Source organism: Musca vetustissima, unplaced genomic scaffold (genome assembly GCF_032173495.1).
Source record: "Musca vetustissima isolate MV318-11 ecotype Yass unplaced genomic scaffold, APGP_CSIRO_Mvet_v1 utg21051, whole genome shotgun sequence".
Taxonomy (NCBI): Eukaryota; Metazoa; Arthropoda; class Insecta; order Diptera; family Muscidae; genus Musca; species Musca vetustissima.
The window spans coordinates 33,596-50,158 of NW_026877149.1; the positions used below are offsets into that span (position 1 = coordinate 33,596).

Here is a 16,563-nt window from a genome sequence, read left to right on the forward strand (position 1 = left end):
AAGAGTTATTACAAAAGATCATACCACCATACAACGTGTTAATAAAAAAAACAACAACAGCAACAACAAAATAATGAAGTTTCGTAGTGAAGAAGAATCTATTTGAAGAATAAGAACAAAAAAGGAAAAAAATAATACTGCGTTGTTGGCAATAATCATCATAATAAAAAGTAAACAACGGAAAAAAGAGAGAATAAAAAAAAATAAAAATTTGTTAAATTTTCTTTTCCAGATATAAAGCCAGAGAAAGAGAGAGTGAAATTAAAACCTATTGCCAAAATTCAAGCAAATAAAAAAAGAATTAAAACAAAAAATATTTATATAAACATTATTTAAACTATGACAACATCCACCATTAAACGGAGACGTTCTCCATCGGCCCATAGCCCACCACACGATGATAGTACTACCGACACAGTAGCGGCTACACCTGTTGCCGGTGCTGCCATCATTGCCAAAAATGATTCCGAAGAATCTGAATCTCTGGATTGGACAGAAAATAATTATATAAATCCATTTATACATCGTTTGAATATCGAGAATCGTGCCGATTTAGCCAAGGTAAGTGTTGGAATATATTTTTTTTTATTTTAATTTTCAAATGTTTTTTATTGTTCCCCCATTTATTGGCACTCCACACAATAAATCACAGTGAAATGTTATAATCAAATGCGAGGGAAAATATTGAGGTGCTCGAAAATGTTGATAGGACGGAATAGCTGAAAGAGCATAGGCCATGTGTTTTATAGAATTCCGAATTTAAGGCATACAAAGTAGACATATTTTCGGCAGAAATGAACTTTACTGCGAAGGGAGATTCTAAAGGTTTAACTACAGGGCTGGGGCACGGAATTTTCAAAATATATTTTTTTTTAAATTCAAGCGTAAATTTAACAATTTATTTTCATGGGCCAACACAAGGATTGTATTTAAAAAAAATGACCGACACAAGCCATGGATTCAAACGAAAATATTTCAAGGCCCAATAAGCGTGATTTTTAAAGACATTTTTTAGATGCCTTTCTAGACGTTTTTAAAGAATATTTATTTAAAAAAATCAAGGGCCCCTACCATACATAATCGTGGATTTTGAGTCCATACATAGGATAGTTTTGACTTGACCTACACAAACAACACATGCATTATCTCTGTGCAGGAAAAGACAAAAGTGCAGATATCTGAAATAACTTACCAACTCAGCGGGCATGTAAATGAAATCGTAAGGGAAAACTACCGTTTCGAGGTAGTGAACGATTTTATATATCTCGATACCGCCATAAACAATACTAATAAAATCAGCTTTGAAATCCGGAGGAGAATAGTGTTGGCCAACAGATGATTGTACGATCATGTCGTCGGGTCCCATTATTGATGACATATGTGAGAGGTTAAACTTCTACACAGCCGATCATTCTAATTTCTTCCATCTGAGAAATATGAAAATATCCGCCACGAAATCAACAGGCACGCTGTTCACCACATGGACGACTGAAATGAAGCGCTCCCACTGAACATAATGGTCTTTGGAGAACTGATTCCGACTACCAATTTCAATTTTACATAATTTAAATAATTAAATAATAGCTGATTTAATCGATCATCTTGGCATTAGGAGACCCCCAATCAATAAAAGATAACTTGTAATTAAAATAGTAAAACCACTAATTATATAAGTTCAATTTTAATTGATGTGTGAACATATAAAAACTCAGACATTATCATTATTTCCTTGCGTAACTTCAAAATGGAAAATAGTTTTATGTTTATTTATGTTGAGGACATATGAGAAAAGCAAGGAAACATATGTGAACGGCGCCATATGCCGTTATTCGAAACAATGTTCTACATTTTTCAAGTACCCTGGAACAGCAGGGATGTTTTCCACAATGTTTGTTTATTTTTGATGCAGTTTAGTACACAAACCTCAAGTGGATGGTATGTCTGATTGTAGTATTATTTATCCCTAACTACTTGAATGTGGGGACTGTTGTTCCTAGAGAAAATCTATTTATAATTTTAGAACGGCTTTTTTTAATCACAAGCCAATTTGTATACCCTTCACCACACTGTGGTGCAGGGTATTATATCATTGTGCTTATGTTAGTAACAGGCAAAAGGAAACGAGATAGTCAAATGGTTCCTATTGAGAATATGCATAAGTGGATTTATGCATGTCCGTCCGTTAGTCCGTCTGTCCATGTTAAATTGTAAACAAAGTACAGGTCGCATTTATGATCCGATTTGGATGAAATTTGGCACATGTCATTTGAATAAAATCAGAATAAAATCGGTTCAGATTTAGATAAAGCTCCCATACACAAGTTTGACCGATTTTATGCAAATAGTGCACCAAACTGACAAAATTGGTCCGATAGAGACAACATTTTGCACAGAGTACTGAACTAGGTCTACATTTATATATGCCAAGTTTTTTTTTTTCTAAATCGGTACAGATTTAGATATAGCTCCCATATATAGTTTTGTCCGATTTTAAGTAAATGGTGCACCATTCTGCCAATATTTGCCCGATTGGGACAAAATTTTACACAGAGTACTGAATTAGGTCCAGATTGATGTATGCCAAGTTTTGTTGAAATCGGTACAGATTTAGATATACTTACTTAGCTGGCTTGTTACAGAACGGTTATTCCATAAGCCGAGCTTATAAAAGATTTCCAAACGCGTCAGTATTGTGCGCATCTCCTATAATTTGAAAGACCACGTTCCAAGATCTTGTCTTCTACTTGGTCTTTCCATCTAATTCGTGGCCTTCCCCTTCTGCGTGAACCATCAGCTGTTTCGATTTTATTTGCGTTTTGGGGGCATCTTCATCCATTCTTACAACATGACATAGCCAACGTAGTCACTGCAGCTCAATAGGAGTGACTATGTCGATGTCCGAGAATAGCTGGTACAACTCATGGTTCATTCGACGCCGATATTTACCGTCGACGCAGATCCGGCCATAGATCTTTCGGAGAAATTTTCTCTCAAACACCCCAAGAGCTGCCTCATCTACTTGCGTAAGTACCCATGTTTCAGATCAATATTACAACACGGGTAGTATCAGCGTCTTGTAGAGTGTGAGTTTGGTCTGGCGGAAGGTGGCCTTTTTTTCTAAACCTAGTAGCATCTGTTGACCATCACAATCCTTCTCCGAATTTCAAAACTGATGTCATTAGTTTTATTTATAGCGCTACCAAGGTAAATAAAATCTTTGACTACCTCGAAGCAGTAGTTCTCAAGTTCCACAGTTGGTCCGAGTCTACTGGACGTCTTGCGCGTTGATACCATCAGCTTGGTCTTCTCGCCGTCTACTGCCAGACCCACTTTGGCAGACTCCTCAATTTGTTCAAAGGTGGCTGTTGGCCCATTATGTCGATGTCATCGGCGTAGGCGAGTAACAAGTGTTGTTTGGTGTACAGAGTGTCATTTCTCTGTTCACCTTTGCGTCTCGTATGACCTTTTCCAGCAGTATATTAAAAAGATCACACACAAACTGTCACCTTGTCTGAATCCTCGTTCGGTATTAAAGGGCTCCGAGAGGTCCTTTCCGACTATAACTGCTGACCTTGTGCCACTCAAAATTATCCTGCATAGCCGTTTTAATTTTCCAGGAATGCCGAACGCAGACATGGCTTTAAAAACACCTCTGAACGGATAGGGCTGTCGAATGCGGCTTTATAGTCGACGAATAGTTGGAATGTGTCGATGTGTTTTTCGTGAGTTTTTTTCTAGTATCTGGCACGCAGAGTGAAAATCTGTTCAATGGTGGATTTGCCAGGTCTGAAGCCGCATTGGTATGGTTCAATAATGTCATTGACCATTGACTTCAGTCGTTCACACAGTACGCTGGATAGCACTTTATATGCGATGGGAAGGAGAGTTATTCCTCTTTAGTTGGCACATAACGTCTTGTCCCCTTTTTGTGCACGGGACACAGGATGCCGAGGTTGCAATCATTGGGTATTCCTTTAGTCAAATCAGTTGGTGCATGCTCCTCACCAGCATCTGACCACCAGTCTTGAATAGTTCGGTTGGTAATCCATCACTGCTTTATTATTCTTCAGCCGATTGATTGCTGACTTCATCTTGGCTAGGTGGTATACCGTCATCTCTTATTGGTTCTGGGGTATCTTCTTCACAGCCAGTATTTGATATTTTTTAAACCACCTAATTTACGTTATTGGGTGCATTTTGGGTGCAAAATGTTTATCTTTCAAGGAAATGAACAATTCTTAGAAGCTATTTCATAAGCAAAAAAATTGAAATAAATTGGACCAAGACCCCCTACTCTAGACAGCAAGACAATAGCTGGCGATTTCATTAGCATATCTTAGCAAACAAATAAAATCATAATAAAAAATGTGAGGTGATGACTAAATTTGGCCCCAATTATTAATATGTGACTATAAAACACTGTCAACAAATTGCCCCAAACCGCTTAATAAAAATGACAATAGAAAACCCCAACAGGCCAAAGACAAACAGAGACGAATAATTCAAACGAAAACAATCGGACATGAGTAGAGATGATTAACAATGGAATATGAAAAACAATCATCCAAATTGATGTCGAGTCGGGTCAAGTGCAGGGCCATCACTCAAAAGGTAATTTTTTTACAAAAATTAAAACTACTGTGGCGAAAAATTCAAAATCCAATTTGAAGATTAAGATATGCACATAAAATGTTCACTAAATTTTTTTTTCTACCTAAAAGTAAAACAAAGTATACATTCAAAAATAGATAGCAAAATATCTCAAAAAAAAAAAAAATCCGCTTTATATATGTATAAACACACATAACAACAAATCTAGTATTACCCAACATATTTATTTCAAGTTGTATGGGAATTGGAAATAATTGAATTATTTTTAGCATTATTAGCATAAATGACCTGGTGGAACAACAACCACACCGGTACAAAGTCGAAATGTGATCAATTATTTTATGGAATCGAATCGATTATCTAGATTTCAATACAACAAACATTTTGCAATAGAAATTTTTTAATTTTTTTAGGATTTTCATGTCTACAAAATTTTGAAAAAAAATGGAACAATATACATATTTTTGTTTGGTTCATATCATCCACCATGAGGAACGCGATATTGAAAATTTATGCCCCAAAATGCAAGGTTGAAAAATTAAATATAAAAATTTTAAAATCTGTAAAAAACAGAGAAACAATAAGAAAAATAAGTAAACAAAAAATGAGGACAATCACAAAAAAGAAAACAAAACAGAAGACAAACCGCCGACTAACAATCTGTGTCACAGTCATGGCCAAGAGTGCAGCAGCAGTAGTTGTATTTTTCTCTGTGTTGTTATTCTTTACCCCACATTTGTTGTGATTTTTGTTGTTGTTTTCCCACATTTTTGTTTCTTAAGTGTTGCCATTAGTAATTATATGTATAGGTATAAAAATCGTACGATAAGGTGTGATAATATCTCTACCCCCGGCCTTACACGAGGTCTGTCTAATCGTTTTGTACTCTGCTCTTGACATTGAATTTTTATCGGTCATTGATTTTTATGCAATTTTTTTGGTTTTGTTGTTAGATTATGCTAAAAATAGCAACAACAATAATTTTTCATACAAATATACATTTTTAATACCATGTATTTGGTTGTTGGGGTCGTCGCTAAAAGTCTGTCTTGTCTTCAAAGGGGATTTTTTTGATAATTGTTGATTTCGATTTGATCAAATTGAATATTTATGAGCTCGAACATTTTTTTGGAATATTTTAAATCGAATGGAGGATAAACTGATAAAAAAATACTAAAAAGATGTCTTGAAAAACCTATGCTTTGTGGGTACCAGATTATAAAACGTAGGGCTCTAATAATCCTTAAAAATTCTATAAAAATTCCTAGCCATGTGATGCTAAAAATTCATAATCCACCCCTTGTGACGCTCTTATTTTCTTAAAAAATATCTAAAAACAGGGTTTTAAATTAAAAAAAAAAATTCAGAAAGTCATTAAAAAAATTGTTATGTTTACATTTTTTGTGATAGTCCTTAAAAATAGTTTTCAAACTCCAATTTTATTGTAACCGTCCCTACAAAATATTTCGAAAATCCCCTCATATTTTTTAAAAAGTAATCTTCAAATAATCTAAAATCCACGTATCTCGAGCCATATTTCCTTAAAAAAATTTTAAAATTCTAAAAAAAAATGTGATTGCATTTAAAAACAAAAATTTTAATTAAACAAAAATTGGGGATTTTTTGTTGATTGGATTCATAAAAATTAAAAATTTAGACCATTTGTGTGGGAGGTGGCAGAAGGAGTGGACCAATGGGTCCCATTTTTGAACTTCATCTGGGCTTGATAAAGATAATAGGTTATGAAAAGTTTGGTTCAAATCAGACATTCCATTGGCCTGGTCGCATTTATGATCCTATTTGGATGAAATTTGGCACAGTTCACTTATTTGGCCCAAGGACGAACTCTATTTAAATTGCAGAAAATCGGTTCAGATTTAGATATATGTATCTCGTCCTAGTTTCGTCCGTTTTTTGGTGAATGATACACCAAACTCCCAATATTTGTCCAATTGGGATAAAATTTTGCACAGAGTACTCAATCATATTCAGATTGATGTCTGCGAAGTTTAGTTAAAATCGGTTCAGATTTAGATATAGATTCCATATATAGTATCGTCCGATTTTATGTGAATGATGCACTAAACTTCCAATATTTGACCGATTGGGACAAAATTCTGCACAGAGTACTGAATTAGGTGCAGATTGATGTCTGCGAAGTTTTGTTAAAATCGGTTCAGATTTAGATATAGCTCCTATATATAGTTTCGTCCGATTTTTTGTGAATGATACACCAAACACTCAATATTTGTCCGATTGGTACAAAATTTTGCACAGAGTACTGATTTAGGTCCAGACTTTTGTCTGTGAAGTTAAGTTAAAATCACTTATTTGGTCCAAGGACGAACTCTATTTAAATTGGAGAAAATCGGTTCAGATTTAGATATAGTTCCATGTATAGTTTCGTCCGATTTTTGGTGAATGATACACCAAACTCCCAATATTTGTCTGATTGGTTCAAAATGTTGCACAGAGTACTGTTTAGGTCCAGACTGGTGTCTGCGAAATTTAGTTAAAATCGGTTCAGATTTAGATATAGCTTCCATATATAGTTTCGTCCGATTTTTCGTGAATGATGCGCCAAACTCCCAATATTTGTCCAATTGAGACAAAATTTTACATTGAGTACTGAATCATATTCAGATTGATGTCTGCGAAGTTAAGTTAAAATCGGTTCAGATTTAGATATAGCTTCCGTATATAGTACCGTCCGATTTTATGTGAATGATGCACTAAACTTCCAATATTTGACCGATTGGGACAAAATTCTGCACGGAGTACTGAATTAGGTGCAGATTGATGTCTGCGAAGTTTTGTTAAAATCGGTTCAGATGTAGATATAGCTCCTATATATAGTTTCGTCCGATTTTTTGGTGAATGATGCACCAAACTCCCAATATTTGTCCGATTGGGACAAAATTTTGCACAGAGTACTGATTCAGGTCCAGACTGTTGTCTGCGAAGTTAAGTTGAAATCGGTTCAGATTTAGATATAGCTCTCATATATAGTTTCGTCCGATTTTATGTGAATGATGCACCAAACTTCCAATATTTGTCCGATTGGGACAAAATTCTGCACAGAGTACTGATTTAGGTCCAGACTGTTGTCTGCGAAGTTAAGTTGAAATCGGTTCAGATTTAGATATAGCTCCCATTTATAGTTTCGTCCGATTTTATGTGAATGATGCACCAAACTTCCAATATTTGTCCGATTTGTACAAGATTTTGCACAGAGTACTGATTTACGTCCAGACTGTTGTCTGTGAAGTTTTGCTAAAATCGGTTCAGATTTAGATATAGCTCCCATATATAGATTCGTCCGATTTTTTGGTGAATGATACACCAAACTTCCAATATTTGTCCGATTGGTATAACATTTTGTACAGAGTACTGAATTAGGTGCAGATTGATGTCTGCAAAATTTTGTTAAAATCGGTTCAGATTTTTTGTGAATGATACACCCAATATTTATCTGATTGAGTAAAATTTTGCATAGCGAATGCTACTGAGAAAAAAGTGATGCGTGATAAGTTTTGTTGAAATCGGTTAAGATTTTGATATAGGTCTTATATACATTTTCGTTCAAATTTATGTAAATGGTGGTTACACGATATTTGGCAGAGGGTATTATATTGAATATAGTGATTACAAAAAACAAATGGTGTATGCAACGGTTACTCAATTAGGTCCATGTGTTTATATATAGCTCTCATACATAATTTGACTCGATTTCATGCAAATGGTACACCAAAGAATCCAAGTCTGTCCGTTTGAAATGCAATTTCATTGATTTCAGAATGGTATGTGTATGGGGGTTTTCAATTGGTTCAAATATTTATCTAGATAGCACATTTAATTCCACCCGATTTCATCTCAATTGGCCTCCGAAGATTCTATGACCGTTCTATCTACAGGATATTGTATATATTAACATGTCTTGCATGTACCAAAGTGGTGAAGGTTATCATATAGTCGTCCGGCCCCGTCCGACTTTTGAACTTACTGCTTTTTCCAAATTGTTACCACAGTTTTTGTGAATTTTATCTAAATGCCTTGAAAATTCTCCATCTGCCTTCACATTAAGATTTAAATATGTTCATATAAACAAATATACCTTTATCATGAAAAAAAAAATTTTCTTTCGCAATTTTGGAATTTGTTTAGTTAATTTTTTGTTGTTTAGTTTTTGGTCATAAATCACAACATTTTAATGTGTTGGCTGTAATTTGGACCGAATCGATTTTTTGAAATAGAAAACAGACATTTTTGTTTTATAAATCATGCATATTATGGCGTTTAGCTGTTTTTTTTGCAAAATATAAACAAATTACTTAATTTGTTTCATTCTTATCTCTTCATTAACCGCCTCATTTCATCCGAATGCCGAGAGACAGACTACCAGTCATCATTACTTTGGATATTGCGTGACAATTTTGAAATTTTAGGGTTTCAAATTTGCAAACGGTTGCCGTTTAAATGCATTGCATTGTAACAGAGTTTTATCTATTATTTTGAAATGTGACAGAGACTCACACCAGAATACCACAACGACGATAATAGGGACGGAATTACCTTTATCCCCATTGAGTGGTGCGCTTTTGGCGGAATTTAATAAATCATTCGATATTTTAATTTTTTTTGTGTATTAACAAATTGTTTTAAGCTTATCTAATCTGGTTTTTTAAATATATATGCCGATATATTATTTTTTTTTATTATTAAGTGTACACAAAAATATTGCAAGCTCTTCAAGTTTCGTTCCACGTCGTCACATCCACTTCACCTGATTTTGCCTAATCTTGAAATCTAATCCATTTGTTTTTTGGCTTTGCCTTGATTAATGATTTTTTTCTTCTTCAAAATTTCAGATTTATATTCTCACTGCCCTCTTGGTACCCCTTCGCGTTGTGGGCTGTGTACTTTCACTGGTCTCCGCCTGGATGTTTGCCTGCATTGGCTTGTATGGCACCACAGTCGAGGAGATAAATAAACGTCCGCTATCCGGTTGGCGCAGGTATGTTGTTGTTGTTTTCTTTTGTTATTGTATTTTTGTTGATTTTTTAATTCTTCTTCTTCTTGTTTTTTCATTTTAGAAACATTCAGACCTTGGTGGCCTCGGCTATGCGCATGCTTTATGCCGCCGGCTCATTTCACTATGTCACATTCAAAGGTCAAAGAGCATCACCCAAGGAAGCACCCATTTTGGTAGTGGCACCACATTCATCATATGTGGATTCAATTGTTGTGGTCACAACCGGGCCACCGGCCATTGTGGCGAAACGTGAAACAGCTGATATTCCATTGTTGGGCAGTAAGTATCGCGACGCCTCTAGAAGAATGGTTTCAATGGGGTTATGTATATAAATAATCTTATAAAGATATATCTAGATATGATTTATCTGAAAATATTTGGACAATTTATGTAAAATATTTAGATAATATATCTAAATTTTTTAGATAATTTATCTAAATTATTTAGACAATTTATCTAAATTATTTAGATAATTCATCTAAATTATTTAGATAATTTACCTAAATTATTTAGATAATTTACCTAATTTATTTAGATAATTTTTTAAGTTATTTAGATAATTTATCTAAATTATTAAAATAATTTATTTAAAATATTTAGATAATTTATTTAAGTTATTTAGATAATTTATCTAAATTATCCAAATAATTTAGATAAATTATCTAAATATTTTAAATACATTTAAGTAAATTAGGTAAATTATCTAAATGACAGTAATTAGTACATAATATATCTACGAAGTTTTCTTACGAAATAACTTAGATAATTTTTCTATGTATACTTAATCTATGTTATCTTTTGGATAATTAATTTATTTTGTCTAAATGTAGTAGATAATTTATATAAATGACATGGATAATTTATCTATGTTATCTAAATGACATGGACAATTTATCTAAGTTATCTAAATGACATGGATAATTTATCTAAGTTATCTATATGACATGGACAATTTATCTAAGTTATCTAAATGCCATGGATAATTTATGTAAGTTACCTAAATGACATGGATAAATTATCTAAGTTGTCTAAATGACACGGATACTTTATCTGAGTTATCTGCAGCATGTAGATAATATATCTATGAATTTTTCTTACAAAATAACTTAGATAATTTATATCTGTTAAAAAAAATTGTTCAAACCACTTGGATAATTAATCAATTTTGTCTAAATGTCGTGGATAATTTATCTATATTATTTAAATGACATGGATAATTATATTTATGTTATCTAAATGACATGGATAATTCATCTAAGTTATCTGCAGTATGTAGATAACATATCTATAAAGTTTTCTTATGAAGTAACATAGATAATTTATCTGAGTTATCTAAATGACATGGATAATTTATCTATGTTATTTAAATGCCATGGAAAATTTATCTAAGTTATCTAAATGACATGGATAATTTATCTAAGTTATCTAAATGACATGGAAAATTTATCTAAGTTATCTAAATGACATAAATAAATTTATTTAAGTTATCTAAATGACATGGATAATTTATCTAAATGACACGGATAATTTATCTAAGTTATCTGAAGTATGTAAATTATATATCTAATTTATTTATATATGTATAATCAATCTATGTTATCTGTTTTGTATAGATAGATAACTTTTCCAAGTATTTTAAATTAATTTTACAAATTATCTATGCTTTCTAAATGTATGGACATATTAAATACGAATTCAATTGTATCTGATTTATCTAAGTTTTAAAAATATCAGTTATCCAAATGTTTTGCATAATTTATCTATGTTATCCAAATGACTTGGATAACTTATCTATGTTATGTAATAATAAATGCAACAAGCTAAAAAAATATTATACAACGTATCTATGTGTTCCAAATAACCGGATGCAATAAATAAATTATATAATTTATTGAATTTATATCGTATTTGACTTATCAAATAGATCATAACAAATTATCTAAGTGAAATTAATTAGATAAATTATTTAAACTATTCACCCTGTAAATATCGAAAATAATTCCACATTAATTTATTTGAGTGTTCTAAACGACTTGGGTAACAAAAATTTTTCAAGTGGTCCGAAGGAGTTGAGTTTTTGCAAAACTAAAAATTTCGAAAATAATTTATCTAAAATCCAAAATAATTTATCTATGTTATCTAAATTATATATTTATGTATTTTATAAACTCATTTATGTGAATAATAATAATTTTTTTAATTTTTTCTTGCAGAAATCATCAATTATGCCCAACCCATCTATGTACAACGTGAAGATCCTAATTCACGACAAAATACCATTCGCGAAATTGTCGAGCGGGCTCGATCTGGTGAAGATTGGCCACAGGTGGTCATTTTTGCCGAGGGTACATGTACCAATCGTAAGGCTTTGATTAAATTTAAGGGTGGTGCTTTCTATCCCGGCGTGCCGGTACAACCCGTCTTGCTACGCTATCCCAATAAATATGATACATTCACCTGGACCTGGGATGGACCGGGAGTGTAAGTTGTATGACATTTCAAAATTTAAATCCTAAAATTTTAAATTTTTTCAATTATTTATTTTTCAGATTAAAACTTCTTTGGTTGACCATGGCCAGTTTTTATAGTCGCTGTGAAATTGAATTTCTGCCCGTCTATCATCCATCCGAGGAAGAGAAGGCCAATCCCAATTTATATGCTAAAAATGTGCGAGAAGTTATGGCCAAGTACGTGTTTTAATGCGCATTTGATTTGAGGAAATTAATTAAATTATGTTTTCTTTTAATTATTTTTAGAGCATTGGGTGTCCCCACCTCAGAATATTCCTTTGAAGATGTTATTGTTATGACCAGGGCACGTGACTTGAAAATCCCCCTGTCTGGTGATATTGTTGAAATTGAAAGATGTTTAGATAAATTGAAGTGAGTATTAATGCGGGTGGTTTTATGTGTAATTAAATGTTGTATTAAATGCATCCCTCTATTCTATTTTTACAGCCTTATTAGTGCCACCCCAATCTCGGAATTAACCACAAAATTCTCAAGCATACCAAATCGTGATAAACTAGATTTCTTGACATTCTCAGAGCTATTAGAAGTTAATATTAAAAATCCACATTTACATCGTTTGTTCTCAGTATTGGATTATGTAGGTTTTCATTTGAATATTTTGTGTCATTTGTTTTCTAATTAATTTAAATGTATTATTTTTTTTTTTGCAGCGTCATGCGGGTACGGTTAGTTTGAAGAATCTGTTATTGTGTGCCCATTTCTGTAAGATGAGTAACGCCGAAACCATTGAGTATTTAAAAGCTATAACAAATGTGGGTTTCACTTCGGATTTTTTTTTTTGTGATGTTAATGTCTGTACTAAACATGGTTTCCCTTTTGTTTTCTAGATTTACACAGAAGAACGTGATCAAATAACACGACCGGAATTAGCCAAAATTCTTAAACATGCCAACCTCAGCAAATTTACCACAGAAAAAATTGATGCTCTCTATGTGTCAATTGATGTTACAAATCGAGGCAAAATCACATTTGGTAAGTAGTAAACGAATATATCTCTTAAGGAACTTAACCGAATATGGATTTGAATCAATCTGTTATGAAGACTTTATTTTAATCTTTCTATGGGGAAATAATCAAAACTTATAGGCAGAAAGGGGTGAAACGCCGTTAAACAGCTTTAATGTTAATCCAGACAAGACGAACACATTTCTTTTCACCATAAAGTCAAAAATAGGACAGTATGTAGAACCCACTTCCAAAACAAAGTGATAGTCCTTACAATAACTTTTTGAGCAACACGTCTAGAAGTGAGGATGGATGTATAAAACGGTACATAGATGATATTCAGGACTTTTTTTTGGGAGAAATAAAGGCTTTCTTCAGACATAATATAGACTGAATAACTTACTTCGACGCAATATTTTCATAAGGCTTTTTGTAGATACATGACTACAGGGCTTGTAAAAACGCAGTAGCTTCCTCAGACCTTTTCTATATATATGAGATCTTCAGGCCCTCTATAGAGGGAAGGCATTCTGTAGGCTCTCAGATGAATTTTTTCATCTTCGGGCATTTTGTAGATAAAGACCTCCTTCAAGCTTTTAATATGCATAGGACAGAAGACTTTCTTCAGGCCTTTTATAGGCCGACGAACTTCTTCATGGCTTCTGAAGGCGCAATATCAAAAAGAAGATCTTGGTTAGGCCTTTCGCCTTCATGCCTTCTATATACTCAGGCCAAATACTTTTTTTTGAGATTCTATAGACGGAGGACCTTCTTTTCAGGTCTTGCTCTTCTTGGGCTAAGGTAACTTCCTAAATTCGGGAAGTACATGCTTAACAAATACTTTAAAACCATAAAATTATATCGACCATTTTTTGCGGACCTTACTTTCCGTCTGAGTAAAGAAAGTATTCACACTTAGCTCTGCTGGGATGATTCACCCTTGACGGATAAACATGATGTCATGTATACCACTGCGATCGATATCGATAGGTCCTTTCCGACTTTAAATGCTGACCTTGTGCCACTCAAAGTTATCCTGCATAGCCGTATTAATTTTGCAGGAATGCCGAACGCATGGCTTTAAATAGCTCTGAACGGATAGGGCTGTCGTATGCGGCTTTATAGTCAACGAATAGGTGGAATGTGCCGATGTGTTTTTCGTGGGTCTTTCCTAGGATCTGGCGCAGTGTGAAAATCTGGTCAATGGTGAATTTGTCAGGTCTGAAGCTGCATTGGTACGGTCGAATAATGTCATTGACCATTGGCTTCAGTCTTTCACACAGTATGCAGGATAGCACTTTATGCGAAGGAGACTAATTCCTCTATAGTTGGCACATATCGTCTTATCTCCTTTTTTTGTGCACAGGGCACAGGATGCTGAGGTTCCAATCATCATTGGGCATGCATTCCTCTAGCCAAATTGTACTAATCCGTTTGTGCATGTTCCTGACAAGCATCTGACCACCTGTGTAGAATAGTTCGGCTGGTAACCCATCGGCTGCTTTGTTACTCTTCAGCCGATTGATTGCTATTCTGACCTCATGTTGGCTAGGTGTGGTATACAATCTATACCGTCATCTCTTTTTGGTTCTGGGGTATCTGCTTCACTGCTACTATTTGATACCAGAAACTTTTCAAAATGATCCTTCCAGATCCTCAACACGCTGTCTGTATCTGTCATCAGGTTTCCTTCTCTACATCTCTACAGGAGAATGTGCTTTGGTTTAGTGTTTTACTCGTTGGTAAAATTTCCGGACTTGATTCTGACCCCTGTACATCTCGATTTGCTTACGCTCACGTTTTTATACCCTCCAGCATAGTATAGAGGGTATATTAATTTTGTCATTCCGTTTGTAACTCATCGAAATATTCATTTCCGACCTATAAAGACGATTTAGTCTTGTCCGTCCATCTGTCTGTTGTAATCACGCTAACTTCTGAAGGAATTTAGATAGGGTGCAGAAATTTTGCATAGGTGTGTCTTTTGTCTGCAGGTCCTCTTTTTCTGGTAGCCCCCATATAACGGTACCTCCTAATTTTCAGTATTTTAGGGGTTTTGATTGTATTTTTCCACCGAATTGGCTGTAATTTAGTATTTTGAGTTCTTAATAGGTACCAAATCTCTCCACAAAAAATATGAATATAGGTCAATTTTTATGGATAGCCCCCATATAAAGGTACCCCCATTTTTCGTTATTTTGGGGTTCTTGAGCGCGTTTTTCTACCGAATTCTTGAGCGCGTTGCAATTTGGTATTTTGTAGTCGTATATGGTAACAAATCTCCCCACTAAAAAATATTAATACTCGCCCTCTTTTAGGGGTAGTCCCCATATATAAAATAGTTATATAATTTATATTAAAATAGTTATATAATTTGTTCCGCGTTTTGGGTTTGGTTCTAAGACTCTGTTACAATAATTTCACCTGCGGAAGATAAAGAGATAAAAAAATAGAACGTAAGGTTCGATAATGAACTATATATGAACATTTAGGCCTAGCCGCTATGTGGGAGGTACCAGATGGAGTGGACCGATATTCCCCATCTTCGAACTTGAACTAAGTTTGGTAGAAATAATAAGATGAGCAAAGTTTTGATGAAATCAAAATTATCTGAAACAAATTTGGTCCAAAGAAACATGGGGTCTAGAACCAATATTTCGATGAGGCTCATTTTCATCGTGTGAAAGTGTATACACCCATTAAAAATTTCTGAAATTTGTATCATGATTTACATAATCGGTTTGTACAAATGTCGGTATGAGTCCAAAATTCAGTTACATATTAGTCCACGACGAACACTATTCAGAACAACTTGAATATATTTTTCTATAAATGCTGCTGCTGGCAAATGTTTAAGAAAAATCGACTCTTTTGTAGGCCAGGCTTCCAAATATTTTTTTAGATTTAATTTTTTATTAAACTTTTTCTTTAAAAAAAATTCCTTTAAATTTCTTTGCAGATGAATTTGAGAGATATGTTCGTGACAAATCCGAATTCAAGTCGTTGTTTAAGAAACACGATCACGTTCGAAGGAAACTGGCCAGCAAATAGATTACAAAATAAAAACAACAACCACAAAAAAGGAGATACTTGAGATTTTGCAAATGCTGGCACACCGCAGAACTTGACGACGACAACATGGCCTTCGTTGAGTTTTTAGTATTTCTTTTGAAATAAAACAAGCAAAAACAAATCATTATATATAATTATAAGGAACTTTCATATATAAACTTAAATACACAACACATGACGAAAACAAAAATAACACAAAACATTTTTCATAGAATTCAAATTTATAAATTATCAATTAATTAAATTAAATCAAATGCTCTTCAATACCGAGAGACTTTTTTTAATATTCATATTTTTTGGTTGAACATTTAATGAAATAATTTATTGTAATTTTTAAATTGAAAATGAAATGAATTTTAATATGGTTATTGA

General features: G+C 33.5%; 1 protein-coding gene across 1 annotated transcript; it reads left to right on the plus strand.

Moving 5' to 3' along the window:
• The first annotated feature begins 339 nt into the window (after positions 1 to 339).
• On the plus strand, positions 340 to 16,170 carry LOC133321728 (lysophosphatidylcholine acyltransferase-like). The gene is made up of 10 exons (XM_061530809.1): positions 340 to 561; positions 9,480 to 9,625; positions 9,705 to 9,922; positions 11,857 to 12,124; positions 12,193 to 12,330; positions 12,400 to 12,525; positions 12,601 to 12,751; positions 12,825 to 12,926; positions 13,002 to 13,146; positions 16,079 to 16,170. The coding sequence occupies exons 1-10, from the start codon at positions 340 to 342 to the stop codon at positions 16,168 to 16,170; spliced, it is 1,608 nt and encodes a 535-aa protein (XP_061386793.1).
• Positions 16,171 to 16,563: the final 393 nt, after the last annotated feature.

Excerpts from the sequence above, each read along its gene's own strand:
- LOC133321728 (XM_061530809.1), top strand. The coding sequence starts at position 340 with ATGACAACATCCACCATTAAACGGAGACGTTCTCCATCGGCCCATAGC. Across the intron at positions 9,626-9,704 it reads CCGCTATCCGGTTGGCGCAG|AAACATTCAGACCTTGGTGG; the intron begins GTATGTTGTTGT and ends TTTTCATTTTAG. Across the intron at positions 12,526-12,600 it reads AGATGTTTAGATAAATTGAA|CCTTATTAGTGCCACCCCAA; the intron begins GTGAGTATTAAT and ends CTATTTTTACAG.